This window comes from Brugia malayi (assembly GCF_000002995.4).
Source record: "Brugia malayi strain FR3 genome assembly, contig: Bm_v4_Chr2_contig_001, whole genome shotgun sequence".
Lineage (NCBI taxonomy): Eukaryota > Metazoa > Nematoda > Chromadorea > Rhabditida > Onchocercidae > Brugia > Brugia malayi.
Genome location: NW_025062476.1, coordinates 5,473,130 through 5,493,819, shown reverse-complemented (window position 1 = coordinate 5,493,819; position 20,690 = coordinate 5,473,130). Strand labels below are relative to the sequence as shown.

General features: G+C 25.8%; 2 protein-coding genes across 3 annotated transcripts; one reads left to right on the top strand and one right to left on the bottom strand.

Annotated features, from left to right (window-relative positions):
- Positions 1–1,648: 1,648 nt before the first annotated feature.
- On the bottom strand, positions 1,649–12,395 carry Bm10386 (the record flags this gene model as incomplete). Of its 2 annotated transcripts, none has more annotated exons than XM_043078514.1 (25): positions 1,649–1,766; positions 2,578–2,746; positions 2,872–3,019; positions 3,216–3,313; positions 3,420–3,571; positions 3,766–3,890; positions 4,154–4,297; positions 4,598–4,732; positions 4,903–5,172; positions 5,327–5,442; positions 5,538–5,641; positions 6,104–6,320; positions 6,542–6,692; positions 6,783–6,917; positions 7,375–7,567; positions 7,906–8,027; positions 8,127–8,318; positions 8,422–8,558; positions 9,031–9,193; positions 9,780–9,963; positions 10,451–10,532; positions 11,001–11,177; positions 11,359–11,465; positions 11,752–11,966; positions 12,198–12,395. In XM_043078514.1, the coding sequence occupies 25 exons, from the start codon at positions 12,393–12,395 to the stop codon at positions 1,649–1,651; spliced, it is 3,852 nt and encodes a 1,283-aa protein (XP_042934448.1). The 2 variants fall into 2 exon arrangements, with proteins under 2 accessions (XP_042934448.1, XP_042934449.1); XM_043078515.1 differs by having other exon boundaries at positions 8,422–8,552.
- A 1,813-nt stretch (positions 12,396–14,208) lies between these two features.
- Positions 14,209–18,314, top strand: Bm10385 (Uncharacterized protein; the record flags this gene model as incomplete). The annotated part of the gene is made up of 10 exons (XM_043078513.1): positions 14,209–14,211; positions 14,654–14,826; positions 15,053–15,168; positions 15,660–15,733; positions 16,335–16,463; positions 16,659–16,742; positions 17,027–17,087; positions 17,250–17,344; positions 17,808–17,865; positions 18,034–18,314. 10 exons carry the CDS (start codon positions 14,209–14,211, stop codon positions 18,312–18,314), a joined length of 1,074 nt encoding a protein of 357 aa, XP_042934447.1.
- Positions 18,315–20,690: the final 2,376 nt, after the last annotated feature.

Here is a 20,690-nt window from a genome sequence, read left to right as displayed (position 1 = left end):
CAAAAATTTATGAATTGAAGAAAATTAAAAGTAATAAAAATACTATCACAATTCGAAACAAAAAAAAAAAAAGAAAGCATTCTGTAATGCTATTTATTATTAACAATATATGCTTATAAATATTGTTTGCTATCCATTTATATTTCCATTTTCGAATAATGGAAATGATATCATAGAATTCACCTAATTTCTCACTTTTACAGTAAAACATCTATTTGATAATAAACAACTAATATCGATTTTATATTTATCCCACTGATTAAATAAGAAAAGAATGTACAGAGAAGAAAATCAAATAAAAGAAAAATTAAATTCATTTTTATTTAAGCTACAATTTTGTTGTTGCATTTTGATAACAAGAAATGCATATACATAAAACTTATAGAAAGTGTTCAATGATTTCATTGATTTGAAGTTAATTACTGATTAATTTTTCACCAAGTCTTGATCATTTAATTTAGCTTTCAAATTGTAGATTAAATGTTAAATTTGAGTTATCTCTACACAAATACCTATTATATAAATAATTAATTAGGATTTTTAGACTATATACAAATATATAATAGTTTTATAGTTCAATATCGTTTAAATATTTTCTGTTTAAATAAAATTTAGTGTTTTTTTATCATAAATGTCATAAAAATATTTTTTCTCTTTTTGGTAACGATCCCCTAATTCTATTTATAAATTCAGCGAAAAATTTATGGACATTTTTAATGTTGACAATTTAAAATGCTGTATTTAAAATCCTCAAAATATAAAAAACCTTCCTTTAATTGTTTTTCTCTCTTTTTTTTCATTTACTTTGCCCAAATATATTTACAAATCAAAAACAAGAATACTTTTTACATCAGTAGCACAGTTATGCACTTTGATCAAAATTGAAATTAAAAAAAAAAATATCATTTCGTTTTTGTTGCAATCTATATAAAAGACAATAGGATAAGTCATGTTTTCCCTCCTGCATAAAAAAGGAAACAAAGAAAAGAAATGCCATCCTGTATTGGTAATAAATTGAACATTTTAAATTGTCAACATTATCAAGCATGAAAAAAAATTGTTGACCCAACTGGTGCAAAAAAAAGTATATAACGATAGTAAACTTTAATTTGAGCGCAACTTAGTTTCGATAAAATGCTAAATTTCAATTTAAAATAAAAAAGAAAAAAGTGTACAAAAATTAAAATCTGGATTAAAAGCATGAGTTACGTAGCGAATTTCAATAATAATTAAATAAAATCAACATTTTTGCAAGCGAAAAGACAAACAATTAGCTTTTGCATCAAATATATTTATACATGCACCACTTTTCTCATATTGTAGAGCAAAAATGAAAAAAAAAAAAGAACATTATCAAAAATGGAATGAACTCAAATTGCCACAAAATTAAAAAGAAAAACTAATGCTTCACAGCAGAAATTAATATGACTGCAAATGTATTTTGTGTTGCAAAATATATTTAAAATATTGTTTCTTTTCTCAAAAATGATATATTTCTCGAAAATGTTAAAATAAACAAAAAATTTTAAAATTTATTTTTTTTTGTGGGCTAAATTTCAACTGGAAATATTACCGAAATAACAGTTAAATTCTAATAAAGATGATAATTAAACGGAAAACAAAAACTAATCCTATAAATGATTTGTTCCTAGGAAGAAATAAGCAAATTCCGTGGTACTTGATGTATATCAGCTTCTGTTGTTACAGTAATCGAACAACCATCCGTATCTAAGATCGTTTTTTCCGTATCTCGAGAAATATTAACACTACAATGAATTAAGAATGTTTAAAACTATTCCTTCTGTTGTTATCAAACAAATTACCAGCAATTAGATGAATAATCAGAAATAGAAAATTTTGTAATGCAAGATTATTTTCAAAGAAAGAAAAAAAACACGAAATAATCACTGAAAAATATTGAGCGACAAATAATAATAAGTTTGTAAAAAGTGATATTTATTAATATAGTATGTTTAAAATACGAACAAACCGTACAAAATAATATATATAACTTTCTCATAATGCTTCTGCAGATATTTCCAAATCTATTTTAATACTATGATATCATTTAGGTGCAATTACTTTGCTTCTACCGACTATTGCTAACATTAGCTTTGTTACTTATAAGTTTCGTAAATTAATATTAAGAAACCAGAAACTCCTTTTTTTCAAAAAAAAAAAAAAATTTCCATTTCAAATGATACAAAAAAACAACATATCTAAGATCTGAAAAAGTGAGAAAACTATCAACAATAATGTTAGACTTTTAAGCTTTCATGACTAACATTTAACTAACATTTAAGCTTTCATGACACTTTTACTACGCAGCACATAATGTAATGGAGGTTCTTTTAATTTCTTACAGAGCAATATGATTTTGTCAATATTTACTACAGTTTAAGTAAGTTAGCTAGATCATATCAACATTATATAGTACTTTGTTTGATGTAAGTTAAAGAACCCAATAATGCTCCAGAAAAAAAATTGTTATCTTTCGATTTCTCATTACATTGAAAAAATACAACATATGATAACACAATATATAACTTGAAAAAGAGAAAAAGAACCAAAACTAACTTGCTAGTGGCGCATTCACTTTCATCACCTTGCATACGATCAGTCATTGTAGAATAACCCTGATCGCTTGATTCAGTTCGTGGCGAAACTCGATATTGCGGGCGGACAGCTGCTAGTGGATTTGACATCCTTTCAAATGACGTTAGTTGGATCAAAGTAACTGCTTTTTCTAAAATTATACTTTCATAGCATAACCGCTCTCCCATTTTGTCAATTTTTCTAAGCCAATTACCCGGTTAATTTGAGTTTCAACTAACGGAAATAAATAAATTAGAGTAATAGAAATATTAATACCTTTTACGGATCCAGAAATATCATGGTCAAGCTGAAAATCATCATCTTCAAAATTTCTCCCGCACAATGGCGCACCATATGAATCCGTAAGCGAATTTGCTTCTACCAAACGATTAACCTGACTTCGATAACAATATACAGCCATAACCTGAAAATAAAATTTTCAATTCTTATATATGTTTTTGTTATTAAAAACTGAGCATATCTAATTATTTCACTAGTAATTTAGAATATGTAGATTACTGCCGATTCTCTTAAAATATTTAAAACTTATGCAGCATAGACTGAATCCACCAATAAAAAATAAAAGGTAAGCTGAAAAGTTAATGAAACAAAAGTCATACCATAATCAAGAAAACACTCATTATTCCAGCAGCAACTGGTCCAACTGGTGCACTAACCGACCATTGTGGAGCTAACTGTGACTCACTTTCCAAGAAACCTGAATACAAGAAAACCATAAAAATTTTTGCCATTCAGAATCTAAAAGTTAATCAAATAAAATAGCATACTCAATTCTTTGATAATAGCTTAAAATAAAAAAGCACCTCGAATACGTCTTCCTTTTGTACCACCAAAGCATTGATCAGCGAAGACGCAAGAAGGATTAAGAAGAAGCGTTTGCCCATCACTATCAAATGCACACCATTGACATCCCAGCACACCCAGACAATCATCTACCGTTTTATAATTTTCACATCTGCAATTATTTCACAAATATATATCAAATAAATCTGATTTTGTTCAGAAATTTAATAATTTCACAAGCATTAAAACTAAACGTTTTATTATATATTATAATACTACTTTGTTTTTCATTTATATGAACTCAAAAAACCAAATAATAGACTAAATATTATTTGAAATTCTTAATAAAACTTAAAGAAACAGTACTTGATATTTATACACTCTGATAGTACAGTTTTCTGCAATGGCCTAGCACCGAATGGAATAATTGTAGCTATTACCGGACATTCCTCTAAGCCTGAACATTCCACATTTGGTACAAAAGAGGTTTTCTGAAAATGAACAAAATAAATCGCTTCTTATAAATGACAATTTGTTGTTAATCTAAATGAATGGTGTTTGACTTTAATTCTTACTTGCTGCCTACTAAAACATTAGTTAAAAATCCGATGCTTCCTGAAGTTTTCTACCATGAAGAATCAATACAAATTATAATAAATATCAATCCATAATGAACTAATTAATAATACTAAAATCAACATTATAAATAATAGCTACATATACGATATACTGTCCATCTTAGATAACAAATTACCGGATAAAGTGAAGCATTTGATGAACTCAGTGAACATTGTGTATTACAGTTTAATGGACACTGACATGGACATTCACATTCTGCAACATCGAAACGAGTGCAAAGGAGACAACGACGATCACTAACTGAACATGGACAAAATGCCTGAAATATGGAAAGTCATATCTAAAACTAAAAAACAACTAAAAAATCATTGATGAAGTAGCAGAATGTTAGAAACGAGTTTTAGAAATCTTTAGCAATCGAAAAAATTAAATATAGGTAGATGTTTTGCATAAAAATGAACAAAACGATAATTTATAGCCACAGATTAAGAATTTGAAGAAAAATAATTTCAGCTGAGAAAATTGCTTTCATGCAAAATATTACGAAAGATCACAAATATGATTCATCCGTAGACAAGATAGAAATGTGAAAAAAAAAAAGATATATGATTGATAATACTTGGATAGGATGTTGTGGATCACAACTTTCATTTATAAGAGCAAGAAACAAATTTGTTTGTGGCACCGGAATCACTTCTGCACGAATACTTCCTAATTTCATACCAGGTAATGAGCTGATATCATCACATGGAATCTGAAGATACAATTAATCATTAGTTAAAGCAGCAAAATCTAACTGTACTTTTTTTTTTACTACAACATTTGTTTGCTAACAAAATTTGAGTAAACGATTTACATATTTAAAAATAAATGAAGACAAAAATAAAAACAAAGAGAGAAAAAAACATTTGAAGAAAAATTTACGGTTAAAGCATCAGAATATGAAATATTGAATCGAAAGAAACGTTCAATTGAACGAGTAGCCCATTGCATACACTGCTTTTTTTGAACAAATTTTGTTTTTGTGATTAAATATGTTGCAAGTTGAGGCTCTAGATAACTGATATGGAAACGTTCGACGGCATTCCAGGAAACGCTCCTTCCATACGATCGAGTTTTTTTACTGGAAACACTCGTTTCTATTCCACGTGAAATCACATTACCTAAGTCATCGAACAAAACACAACGTCGTGACTGAAAATCATCAAAAACTGAAAGGTTATAGTTAGTTCAAACGTGTTGCTATGTTTGCCTTTTTAAAACACACATAAGTCTTCCGAATTTTATTTAATTATATAATCCTTAAAGATGATTATAATAGGAGTTAGGGTAACGAGAAAAAATAAACCTCTCTACAAACATTAATTGCACTTCGTAGCAATTTTGAAAAAAATCCCACGGTTACATCCATCGCAACGACAGCAAAAACTTGGTCTTTGGAATTGTGCATACTTCCAGCTTGACCTAAAAAAAAGTATTGATAGAAAAAACTCTAATTATAAGTGCTTGAAAACAAAAACGAAAATTTCTAAAGACTAAAAATTCTGCTATAAAATTGCCTTCGAAAACAGCAGTTGAAATTGTTACAACTTGTCCTACATTATCTTCCAAAAACGGTCCTGTCACAACGATTCTTCCGGGAAATTCATTGGCACGCACATACCTAAACAAAAATGAAATAAAGGAGGAAAAAAAAAGTAAATTATATCCATAAAATGGCTGCTGATTCGTTTTAAACTTACATCAAAGCAAAAATCATTAACAAGAATTAGAATCCTCGAAATAAAATTCACAGAGTTATAGCATGAAAGATTCCTTTTTGCACTAGCTAAACTGCTTAGAAGTTCATTTATAAATACTGACACAAAATTCAAAGCCTTTTAAAATAATATTTAAAATAATAAATAATAATAATTTAAAATAATAAAAAAATAATAAAAATAATAAATAGTAATAAAATAATAAAAAAATTTTAAAATAATAAAAAAATAATAATTTTTGGTATCTTAAATGCCAATTCTAATCAAAATTTAAAAATTTGTATCAAGTTAAACAAATCAGTATACTTGATGAGATTTAATGATCGAAATTCTAAATGTGAAAATGGTGGAAAAAATTAACTAACCATAGTTGCAAATCAGGTTCATAATTGTCGCGAATTACGGTTGCCGGATAAGTTATCATAACACCTCGTGATGTAGCTATATAACGTCGTAAGACAAATTCATGTGAATCACTGGCTGTTTTATCACGCCAGTGTGGTATGATACCAGATAGTGCACCAACATGTTCACGAACACTCAATCGAATACCAGTATTTCGAATTAATCCGAACGGATCACCTCAAAAAATACATTTACTAAAAACTGAAATCTAGCTATAACAGGTATCTAAATAACTTTTGTTGATGCAAATGCGAAGACTTACCTAATTCACGAACACTTACTAATAGCAGGTTTTCTTCCACACATGCATAGAATCATTTTTTTTTCTTAACTTCATTTTACTTTGTTCTGTATGACGTGAAAATTATAACAAAATGAAAAAGATTTATAAAAAATACCTAAGTATACCCAATAATTTGCAATCCACTGCGGAGATGGAGGACGTTGTAATGAAGAAACAGTAAAACAGCTTGGGCTTAAGTAAACACCGCCTAATTTCATAGTAGAAAGATAGCCAAAGTGTGAGCAATAGTAAAGTGATGAATCTCTCTGAAATAAAATTATTTAAATATTGTATGAAAGTAAAAATTCAAGTAAAAATCTTTCCAAGAATATGTTAAATTTAATAAATAAAAAAACCTGAATATCAAGACGATGGTAAACAAGATTATCCAACAAATATTCCCGTTTTGAATTTTTTAAAAGCATAGAAATCTTGGGCTCCATTTCGTCCACTTTAATTGCCATAGCAACAACATATGGTGCATTCTTCAGCTGAAAAATAGTCTGATAGAAGTAAATTTATGCAAAATACTTATATGATTTTATATTTATATTAAGTTATTTAATGGATAAATTAATAAAGCATGATATTGAAAGCAAGTATTTCATGATGTAAAGAAGAGGATATAAAGAGAGATAAAAAATTTTTTATTAAGTAACTAAATCGATTAAGTCGATTCCATCTCTCACGACTGTCTTTTTTTTTTTTTTTTTTAATCCTTTATACACTTTATTAAAAAATATTCTAGAAACCTTTTAGCATAGGCCACTTCTCTTGCCTTATTAAAAAAAAATTGAATTACTAATGTTATAAGGTTGATGATTTCCTATCAACTTTATTGTTACTTATAATTCTAGTTAAAGTTTAAGTTATTTGTATCAAACTTCTACTAAAAAATAAAATTTGCAGCAAAATTCTCGCTAAAATAACAGATAATAAAAAGGATACCCGCATCCAGGTATATTTTAATTTCACTTTCTCCAACATTTCCTCCTTTACAATTTCGAATGAACCTTCGCTGATTTCTTCCATTGAGAAATGGTCACTAAGCCAAAAATCTTTTCCTGACCAAGTTTCCAACGTACCAATATGCAAAGGCCATGGTGATGTTTTACGCATATGAGAAGCGATGATAACGCGACTAAACATTTTCAATTTCATAATGCCAAAATGCTTTGAAATTTCTTAAAATACTACTACCAAAAAAAATCTGAGTACGAAAAAAAAAAGACACATAGTTTAACCTTCATGGCAACCTTACATATATCAAATCATAACTCCCTCATAATATTTCTGTTTACAAAATTTTTTCCCGCCCCTTTTGTTCATCATTTCCGATCCTTTCCAAAATGTAGTAATAAAAAATATAACTTATCAATTTCGCTTTCTTCTTTACTTTTTCTAAGAGATCTTAAACTGTATAAATCATTTCTTTGAAAAGAAAACATAAAAAAGAAAAAAAAAAAATAAGAAAATCACCCTTGCAGATCACAAAGAAAAATTCGTAATCTAGTTTTTGCTGGTGCCATAACTACTAAATCATTATATTTGATAACATCAGCAATTATATCCAAATTCAAATCCATGCCAACCACAGCCTCCTAGAAAATTTCGTCCTTACTTGGCAGATTAAAAAGAAAAACTTTCTTTTTTTGAAAATCAACTTAAAATCATGAATGTTATATACGATATAGCCGTACCAATTTATTATCTTTCTGTATGCTGGTTGATAGAGAAACTAATGTTGCCTGATACTCGCTATAAGGATACGACCAAAATAATTCTTCGTTTGATAAATGAGTTAGCAGTTTCTTATGATTAACAGTGGAAAGAAGTTCAAACATTTGGAGCAATGTTAATGTTGCATGTTCATTAGTTCCAATTGAAATCATCTGTAATTAATAACTAATAAAAATTAAATAAACCTATGTAAGTTAATCACTATTAGTGAAATAAATTATTAGTTTAACATCATGGATGAAAAAATTACCACACCTTCCCTGGTATTATCGTTTTTTTCAAAGCTGCCTTCAATTTTTCGCCAAGTGATTGCTGGTATTTCGTAAAATTCATTTCTGCGATGCTTTTCAAAAATTCGTAAGACCAAAAAAGTGGCGTTTCATCACCTGTAACTAAAATCTCCAAAATACTGTCAGAAAAAAACTCTTATTTTATTTCTTTATTTTGTCGTCGGAAATAATTATAAAACTGAAACAATTTTTATTACATCTAATTTCATCGCTGCATGTTGCATTATAAGTTCAAAAAAAAAAAAAAAAAAAAAAAAAAAAAAAAAAAAAAAAAAAGAAAAAAAAAAGAGAAAAAAAAAAGAAAAAAAAAAAAAGCAAATTCCAAAATATATTAGGGAGATATATTAAATAAAGATAGAACGTTTTATTAGCAAAAGGTTGTTGAAACCGAGAATTATGTTCAAAATGAAATATATAAGAAGTAGAATTTAAAACAATTTATGTTTCAATTTAATGATAAACCAAATAATTTTATGGCTTATTTTAATTTATTAGAAAAGGAAGAAATAGTTACCCCTAGTTGAATCATAAAGAACTATTTGTTCATATTAAAATATCGAAAAGATTTGCATACCATCGCTCAGTGCCAGAGTGTTAATTTTCACGCGAATATTGGCTCCTAAAACAATTTCCGCCAGAGCATTTAAAACTGAAGCTGCTTCACCTAATTCTGACATAACACCTCGGCTGATGTAAAACAAAATATTATGTTGAAATTCATTTCCGTCATCTTCTTCCTAAAAAAAAAAAGATGCCAAAGTTAAATTAGAATTAATAAAGAAATAAAAAAATGCTCTTGATGCTCAAAATAATTTCAAATGAGAACTATGACTATGAGAATACTTTAAATCAAGCAATTAACACATAATTTTTTACTTATTGTTTTTCTGCTCCAAGAATTAAAGCAAAAAATAACAAACTTATAAAGGAAAATCAGAAAAAGTATAAGATGGACAAATTTAGGATTTCCAAAGACAAATAATTCTATGTTCTAAAATCGCATAATCGATTACGTTTATCATTTTCTTTTCAATCATATTGAAGAAAAAGAACATAAAACACCATAAATTCCATAATTCATGATTTGAAAAAAAGATCAGAATAAAACACTTCAGCAATTCTTAGATTTTAGATGTTGACTTCAACGCATACATAGATAAATGAGTTATGTAAAACTATAATACGATAAGTGTGAATCTTGTAAAACAATGCGTTTCACCTCGATAATAGAAAAATTTTGCAAAACATGCTACTCGATAAATCCTAATTTTTAATTTTTGAGCATAACGATTTGAAGAAAAAACACACACACACTTCACTTACCTCAACAAATAATCTACAGGCCATCTGAATAGCATTGGTATGTGAATATGCTTTCTGATTACCTCGTTCAAATGCTTCTATGAAAGCTGTCATTACGGCAATCTGTTCACTCGTTACACCCAAGAAATTTTGATTTTTGCAAGCTTTTGTATTATGTGTTCCATTTGACACAATCACCATATACCTGTGCATTTCAAATCTTGGAATTTTAATTAGAAATAACTTTTCAAAATATTCAGTGAATGCATAAAATCTCCTATGAAATCTAATCTGTAGTCCATCAACAATAAAATTAACTGTAATAAGACAGTAAGGTAATTTTATATACTTTTCCTTTAAGCTTCAAGTAAAATCAGAGACACGATGATATGTGTAGGTTTGAAAAGGTCATCCAATCCGAATCATTCATTCAAAGATTGCCATCAAGAATGTGCAGCAAAAGATAAGTTAATCAATTGCTCGGATATCTTAGATGCAAGCAAAATAGTTTGTCTATCAATTAATCAATCATCATCAACAAAAATTTAATATTAACATTATGCAGTTAGTCAATCTTAACTATTTCTCGGTATAGTAAAATCAAGAATAAATTTGTAAATAAAAACTGCACGAAGACAAGAATAAATCCGTAGATAAATTTTCAGAAGTCACCAGAAAGCATCAAAAGTTACCTATCTCCAGGAACAGCACCATCAAGAAGGATTTTCGCAACACTTTTTGCTTTAGCTAGATGCATATCAGTAAGAAGAGTACCTGAAACATTTGAAAATCAAAGTAAATATTGAGCTATCTGGTCAGTGAGCGAATATTTTCCGAAGTGAGCGAATAAGTTAGAAAATAACATCTTAGAAATTAAAAGAAAAAAGCAACAGAAATATATCATAACTTCAAATTTATAAAAATCACCGATAGTTTTACTTGCTTGAAATGATGTATTTATTATAAAAATTTTATTGAAATGCTACAAATACTGAGTATCAAAAACAAAAAATGAATGATCTTATTTTGATTAGTTTTAACAACATGTGAGTAATACCAAACCTATCTTCTGATCTGATTGATCAATGGAACATCTCAACTGTTCCTTTTTTTTGAATTTGATATTTTTGATAACGCACAACATAAATAGAGAGTATTAATTATATATATATATCTTATTCTTTCCATCTCTCTTAATATCTCTTCACAAATATTCCGACAAAATCTTATAAATAAGCAAACCTGCATCGACAAGAATTATAACACGTCGTTTTTGAGGTAAAGCAGCAGAAAGAAATGGACCCCAGTGTCTTCGTTTATGAATTGGGATGGCATGTGCAGGATATTCGATATGTGGTCCACTGATACCAATAATATATTGCCATCGAATTGCACTATCAAGTGCATTAGTATGCAAAACTAAATGCAGGCAACTTATTAAATATTTTATCAGAATAGTGGATCTGATCATTAATTATATTAATTGAGTTATAAAATCATGAACAGATCATATGCATTGCGATATTTTCGTCTTTCATCTAAAAAATACTTCAATCAAATGTCCACGAATTTAAATTAAAATGTAAAAATTTCACGCTACCTGATGTCAAATTCATCTCAGCATAATACAAGAATTTTGATGGTTGTTTGGTTGATATCAAGCATCCACTGGTCATGTTTACACGTGTACCAAACTGTTCTTCATAACTTAAAATAGTCCAATTAAAAAGTATAAAAGAGCAAAAATGATCAATCACTTTTTCTAACAGTTAGTAGTTACTTTTTCTAACAGTTATAACAGAAAGGAAAAGAAGATAAATATCATGCATCATATAATGCTGAAAATACCTTGTAATGTAAGGCATTTTAGCATTTTAAATTAATCAATTTTAAATTCCAGCATTTTAAACAAAACAATTTAAATAAGCCAAAAAAAAAAAAAAAAATTTACTCAGTTTCTGCTGTTAAAGAAAAAGCTCTTTATTCAGAAAACCTTAAATATCCTGGTGTAATCCGTGCACATTCCATCATTGATCTGTAATCACGAAAAGTGATCCAATCTGGTTGTGAACTGCTTGAAATGTATTTCTTTGTTTCAGTTAATAAATTACAATATTTCGCAAACTGTGCGTCCAATCGATTTGTTATATCACGTACCAATGAAGAGTTAAGAATTGTCCGTTTGAAATCCAAACCATCAATAATTGACTACAAAATAATTAATTAGCAGTTATATCACGTACAGTAAACTGAAAGTTTTCGGAATAAACAAACTTTTTAACGTGTAAAACACATCTATGTTTCATATAAACTACAAAACATAATTATCATTTTGAAAAAGTAATAAAATAGGTTCAGAAAGTTACACATCCTTCATTTTTTTGTCATAATTTTGCAAATCAAATAATAAATTATTTATAAATTTAATGAAAGCTATACCTGTATGACAGGTACACCGAGCAACTCATTAACCTGTAATCGATGCGCTTTATACAATTGATCAGCTGTAAAATGCGCTGCGAGCGTGATGTAATTTTCACGTATGACATCCTGATGTTGATGATACATTGCTGTGATTGTGACAAAAGTCATATTAACAATAACTAAAGCAATCATTGGAATCAAACAAGGGTGCATTAGAGTGAATGTAGAACCGATCAGTGATAAAGAATGAATGGTGCAGCAAATTGACTGAATTCATAATTTGACGACGCAAAACTTGTAGTGTTATAATTCATCATCCTTTGATCTATTTCACACCTAGAAATAACTTCACTTTCAAAATATTTTAAATTATTTAATTATTCATTACATTTGAATAGTATACTTTGTTCTAATTAACAATCACATATAGTGAATTTCTCTCTATTAGTGATGAATGAGATGACAAACAATGATAACTTGGAACTGTCACACTCTCATCCATCCCCATATATGTTTTTCGTTTCCTATGAAATTCAAACGATCAGAAAAACAAAAACAAAACAGTATTAGCAATATTAGTAAGTGAAGGAAGAATGAACAGAAGTATATGAAGTAAGCAATGATAAGGCTTAATTCAATGATATATTTACAAATTTACTTAAATCTTTTATTTGTTTTTTTTACTCTTTCTCAAAGAAAGAAATCCAACTAATTACCATATTTAGTTTTAAAAAAAGAAATATAACTTTAAATATATTATAACAATGCTAACATGTGCATATTATGATTATTCATAATAGTATGCTACAAATAAATTGAATGATAATAAAAATATAAATTAAATAAAAAAATAAAACCGGTGAAGAAACTTGTAATCAATTAAATTAAACATTCAAAAATGATAAATTCTCGCATTAATTTAAATACCGTTATAATGAAATTGTAAAGAAAAAATAAAAAGGAAAGAGACAATAAATTTTCAGTAATTTAAACTTTTTTTTAGAGCCATTCAAAATGTCGATAAAATATAAGCGAATTATTTCAATAAAAATATGATATAAAAAGGGAGGGAGAGGGAGAGACGGAGAGAGAAAGAGATAAAGAATAGTGTAACTTCTTTTAAAATTAAATTTGAGATAAAAAATAGAAAAGAATGTTAGGAAAAGTAAAATAGAATTATGATAAAGTAGAAACAAAGAATGATCACACATTTGGCAAAAATTTTCTCAAAATGTCGGCCATTTGCAAAATACCAAAATGTCTTAACAATTGTGAAAAGGGAAAGAGAGAGAGAGGAGGGAGAGGGATAAGCAAAAGGAGAGAGGAAGAGAGAGAGAAGTGAAAGGTCAAAAGAGTGATAATGAAGGAGATCGAGAAGAAGAAGAAGTGGAGAGAGCAGTGCAAAGGGTTATTGATAATTAGCAAAGATGAACTAAATTTGTCTTTATGAGGAATTTTTGGAATGAGAAAGATTAGACAAAGGTAAATAGAAAGTTTGTCTCTCTTAACTATTTCTTTCACTTCTCTCCTCTCATCTTTTCAACTCTTCCTTTCTCTCCCTCTCCTTTTCTGTTAAAGAAATTCGAATAGTTCAACCGGTTTCTAATCATTATTACTGCTTATCTAATCCATTTGTCTTAATTTTATTTACATTTGTTAACTTTTAAAAAATTTCAAATGAAAATTATTTAACAAAAATTTTTTGTACGTATTTTTTTATTGCATATAATAATTAAATAAAAAGGAAAGCAAAAAAAAAAAAAAAAAACTTTTCATTTTTCAATAAAATTGTAAATTTCATAAAATAGTCAAATATCAATTACAATTAGAAACTTATTAAAATGTCATTTAGTTTTAATCTGAATGGTATGATTTTTTTTTTCTTCTAGAATTATTAATTATGCAGGAATAAGTAGTATTTTTAATAATTATTAGCTTTTAATATTAGTTTAAAGAACTTAACATTTTCCATTTTACTTTCATTTCTGTTTAATATTTCATTCTTAACTGGTTGCTTCATTTAATAATGGTTCATTTAATTAATTATTTTGATCTGATGCATTTCATTTACAATAATTTTTCTGAGTTTTTATATTTAAACGAAGTTTTTTTCATTCAGTAATTATATTAAGTATTTTTGAATTTAATTTTCTGTTTTTATTCAATTTAATTTTTTTAAACTTTTTATATAAGAATAAATTTTTGATAAAAATAAACTTTTATCCAATAATAGAATTTAAATTTGAAAATTTTGAAAAAAACGAAAAAAAAATTGCTTTTTTTTTATAGAAACAGTGTAAACAATTTTTTGAAAAAAAAATTGAAATGAAAGTTTACAGTTGAAAAGATTCTTATTTCTTAATTAAATATTTCTTCTAAAATTCATTTTTAATTAAAATGCACAATTTGAATTTCTTTTTTCCCTTTATTTTTTTTTTTTTTCTTTTCATTTATATGAATGTAATATGCAGGTACACTCACGAAAACGTATCAGTCATACTACTAACATTAAATTAGAGCCATATTCAGTTGTCACCGATACATCAACCATTGCAACAGATTATGCATCAGTTGCATCTAATGAAAGTTTCTATGATGAATCACATGGCCAACCTATTTCTGGCCGATGGCCTAGGCCTATATTGTATTACTTTTTATTTTCACCCTTTTCTATTTTAACAGTTTTTTGTATTAAAAATTTTTTTTCAGAAATTTTTAAAACATAATTTTTGAAAATTTTTTTTGATAAGATGTCATATGTAAATTTTTAAGATACTTTTTTTTTTTTTCAGAAATAAACTACTATATAAAAATTTTTTAAATGTTTTTTTTTTTTTTTTTTTTTTTTTTTTTTTAAATAAATTTTATAGGCCAATAAAAAGTCATTCAGAATCAAACAATGTTCATAAATTCACACAGTATATGCAACATAGTGTGAAGAAAAGTTCGTCCGATACAACGATGAATATTGCTATTGATTATGGAAGTAAATCAAATTAACAATAATTAATAATTTAGTAAAAATAATTTGCTATATCAAATTAATAACTAATGATTTAGTAATTAATGAACTTATCACAAATCACTACTATCAATTATCAATTTATCAAAAAGAAATTATGCTAAAAAAAACATCCAATAATTCAATAATTATTGTTTCTTCCGCGATATTTTGTTTTTGACGATTTCCTGATATGATATAGCATTATTATATTATAGCTTGATGTTTTCAATATTTTTTAATACTACAAAAAGTTATTGTACTTTACTAATTGTAAGGGTATTAATTACTATGTGTTAAGGTTATAAATCAGAAATTTTAAAATTTATAGAAAATTCTTCATCAAAAAGTCTTACTAAAAAATTTTTTTATGAATGTATTTTCAATACGTGTTTTTTGAGCCTTTTAAAATTAACAAAAGTATAGGAAAAGAAATTTTTTTTTCCAGCAATTTTGCTTAATTAGCTAATTTTTAGAGCGATTAGAAGAATTCGACACAACAGCAATTAATATTCCTGGAGCGGGAAAATATGATATCTCTAAGCAAAAGGTTTAAAAACTGATTTATAATTATGAAAATTAATTCTTTCTGATGATTTTTTTTTCCTTTAAACATTATTGTTGATCAGAATTTTCAATTTATTGTTTGTCAAAGTTTATCGTGTTCCGTCAAAAACCTAAAATTTTTCAAATCAAAGCATCGCATCAAAGCATCAAAATTAAATAATTCATATTTATCAGATTGTTTATTAAAATCATATTTTGGTAACTGAAAACACATGAAATTTGATTCCTAGTACCCTTGATTAGGGTATTATTAGTAATAACAAAAGATTCTCAGTATGATTAGTAAATGATTTGCATAAAAAAGTTATTAGAACATTGCATAAACAAATGAATTATAACACAGCTATGTAAAAAAAGTGGCATTTCAGTGAATTTAATTTAATTTCATTAAAAAACGAAAAAAGGAGAATGAAGCAAATCATATGTAAAATAAAATTATAATTGAACATTTTATAATTTTACTAATATTTGTTCATCTATTTAAATGCAGGAAAAAAAATAAACCTAGAGATGAAGCTAAAAATCTTAGATTTATTCCTTCTTTCTTTTAATTTAACTTATTCATTTCTATTAAAATATTTTAGGATGGTGTAGAATCAGAGCATTCTATTGAAGTGATAACACCAATGTTATCATCAAAAGAGCAAAATAAATTACACTTCGATCATTTTCAACAACGAATTGCATCATTTGCTTCACCACTTGTTAGCATGGTATAAGCCAATTGTAATCTTCATAATATCTTCAATTTTATAAAATAAAATTAAAAAGTAAATTTTAACTTTATCATGAATTAACTTACAGTGTTATTTTTATCTTACTTTTTTCTCTTTGTTTTTCAATGCCTTTTTTTTTCAAAGAGAAATAAAATTAAATTGATAGAAATTTTTAAATAAAATATTTGTTAGCTTGGAACAAGAATTGAAACAACTGATGGTGAATCGTCCACTGATCAAGATTTAGAAATCAATGAAACTAATATGAACATTAAGGTAAAATAATAATGAAACTAAATAAATATTTACTGAAATGCAATAATTTCTTGAACATGTGAATTTATTTATTTATTTTTTCTCAAGAAATGATGATAAATTGGGAATATTTTTCTTTTCCATCTCAAAAGCAAAAATTTATGATTGACAGTTGCAATTCAATTTCATGAATGCTTTTTTTTTTTTTTTTTTTCTCACAGAGATCACTGAGATATAATTAGATGGAAAATAATGGTAATAATTCAAAAAAAGAAAAAAAAATATATTGATTGCAATTTTTTTAGACACCAATTGTAGCACTGCAATCAAAATCACAATCAATTATACCAAATGAAATACATAATGGTATATCAATTTTTTTTCTCATTTGAATTGAAATTGTATTTTTGAAATAATTAAACGGCCAGTTGGCATAATTCATTTGATAATAATAAGAAATGAATATGATAAAAGTAATAGCAATAATAATTTAATTTGATAAAAGTATTTTCTTTTCTAACATTTCAGAATTTGATAATAAATTAGCATCGCATAGCACACTATCATATTTTCAACAAAATCATTTCATAGATTCACTGCCTATCTCATCGATTTCATCTATGGTAAGTTTAACTATAAAAAAGAGAAGATATTTAAAGTTTTTTTCTTTTTAGTACTTAAACATTTCATCAAAAAGAAAAGAAAATTATTTCATAAAAATTTTCTTTCATATAAATTTTCTATTTATCATATATATTATTAATTCATTCTGTAATTCAAATTTGATTTCATTTCCTTTATTCATTCCTCTGTTTATCATTTTCATTCTTTTTATATGCAAATTTTATTTCTATTGAAATCTGTCGAAAATTTTCGTATAATTTATTGTTGAGTTATTGTTATTATTATTATATTATTTGTCAATATTATTACTATTATTATATTATTTATAACCACTATTACTGTTATTATATCATTTATTACTATTATTACCATATATTTATATGTGTTACTATATTGTATTACTCACTCCTATTATTACTATTATTAAATTTTTTATTTCTTTTATTTACTTTCACAATTCAGGCGATGAAAACACAAAAAAAACTGGTGGATAAAGCACACCAAACATCTCACAGACAAGGTTAATAATTTTTTTTAAAATTATTTTTTATAAAAATTAATAAAAAGTAAAAATTAGAAAAACGATGATGAAATTACAACGATATAGTATTAATTTTTTGCTGGTTCTTAAAATTATTCAAATCATTATTCAAATAAAATTAACCAATTCATTTAAAATTCTTTTCAGAGGATAATAGCATTCATTTGAATGATGATGCAGTTAAGCAAGAAGATAGCAGTAATAATATTAGTAATAATAATGATGGCAGCATTATTATTATTAACAATAGTAATAATAATAATTCGAATAATGCTAATTTGGTAAAAAACAAATATGCTAATGAATTAGTAATTGGAATTGGAAAAATTCTACGTGAAAAGAATGGTGGAATTGCAGCATTGTATAAGAATGCCTTAGAAATGCCTAATTCAAGATTTAGCAAAATTTTATATTCTATGATTGCATAATTTTACTGTGATATAAATTTTAAGGAAAATATTCGTAATAATGAAATTAACATTGATAAAAATTAATGTATAAATGTATTTGAATTACATAATAAATTGATAAGTTGTTTTTGATAAGATATCTCTCAGTATTATAATATTTAATCTCGAAGATTAAATACATACAAGTTAAACAGGAATTAAATAATAATTATCAGATTCATTTCATTATCGTATGTCTCTATATAACAGCAATGTTATTGATAATATCAGAAAAATTAAGCTGAATCAAAATTATGTAAATCGTTAAATGACTTAATAATATTTAATGTAATTTAGTTTAATTTAAATTAGAGGAAATTGTAAAGTAAAAAAGAAAATAATGATATTCTAAATTTATTTGAGCGATTTTTCTTTTTCTATCACGTCAATTAATAATAATATGAATAATTTTCCAGGTGATTAAGGTAATAAGATGAATAACTTTCCAATTAATAAATAAAAAAATTATGATTTTATGAACAATTTCATCTTTTCCTTTATCATTTTTTTGTTTTCAAATAATTAAATTATAATAATATATCTTATTATTATCTCAGTTTTTACTTCTTTTTTGTTTATTCTTTTTCATGCATACATTATCATTATGTCATTTAATTTTTGATTATTAAATCAAAAAAAAAAAGTTCTAGTATCATTATTTATTATTATACATGAATATCAAATAATAATTGATAAGCTTAATAAACATTAAAAACTGATTATAAAATATAAGAAAAAAAAAATACCTTTCTCTTTCCAAAGTAACACATTTACCACTAATATTCTACTACTACTACTACAATCACATCATTCGTATATTTTTAAATTAATCATCAAATATCTGAAATTAAATTAATTAATTGATTAAAGCATTCAAGTAAATTACAAATGGTTTCATATACAATTTACACTAAACACTTTTCTCCATATCAGCTTTTCCCTTGTTTGTAATTCCATCTTAATTATGTAGTAAATGATCATTATTGATTACAAATAAGTCAAATTCTTTTTATCGTTGTGAATAAGTTATATCATCCTTATCATCAATAAGTCAACTCTTATCATAAAAAAATTCTCATTAAATATTTAAAGGAGTTTCCTTCCTTATAACCTTATAATGAAAAAGTTCCCTTCCTTTAACTATAAATGAGCCGAGTAATTTTTTTTTATCATCGACTGTAAACAGGCCAAGTTTTTGCTTTTTTTATCATTATGAGTAAGCCAAGTTTTAATGAGATAAAATGGGACATTTTTTATTTTTTTAGAAATATGTAGGGTTTGAATATTTGCTGCAATTTATGATAATATATTTTATATTGTGTAAAAAGCTGACGTACGTAAATATACAAAAATATACAGAAAACTTCGCAAAAAAAAAGTGCGAATACATATTTTTTTTTTTGTCTAAAAATAAAGGCACCTAAGATGGAAAATTGAATAAAAAATTCACAAATAATTTCGAAAATTGCATCATTCTGATCATAACATAAGTGTGAACAAGTAAATAATAAGCAAATTCTTGGAAGAAATTTGAATGATTTAGAATAAAATGTTAAGTCAAAAAAAAAAAAAGAACACATTGAATTTTTAAAAGCAGTTTAGAAGAAGAAATATTATTGCAATGATAGAAATGAATAATTAGATGATAAGAGTAATCTACAGAAATAAAGAAAAATATTTTTTTGATCAAATTCATTTTTCTCCTTCATTCAGAATTTTATTGAAAATTTCGAAATTTTGGAAAAATTATTTAATAAGAAAAAATAAACTAAGAAGATAAGATTGCGATTAATTCATTAAGAAAAATTCAAAACAAATTTTAAAAGAAAAAGAAGAAAGAAAAGAAAATATATTTTGTCTAAAATATTTTGGAAGGAGACGTAATTTAATGGCATTAATTCATTTTCTTTAAATTTTAATTTTTAATTTGAATAAATTATGAAGAGTTATGCGTGGTACTTATTGATACTAATATTTATTGATATATCTTTTTTTTCTTTCTTTTCCATATAAAAAAAAAACAAATATAATTCAGAAGAAGAAAAAAAAGTAATTTATTAATGCTATTTTGATTATTTGTGTAAAAAAAAGTTCAAAAAAAAAAAAAAACAAAATCGAATAAAACTACAAAACATAACAAAGTTATAAACAGCAGTGAACAATGACATATATAATTACACCGGGCTTACATTAATTAACATATTAATCTTAACACATATCATAATTAATTGTCTAATTAACTATTTGATCCCATAAAAGATACATGCAATAAAAAAAAGAAATACTAAGTTTTTTCTTATATATTTAACAAATAAGTATAAATGAATAATTAGTGTCTGTTTGAACCGTGAAATT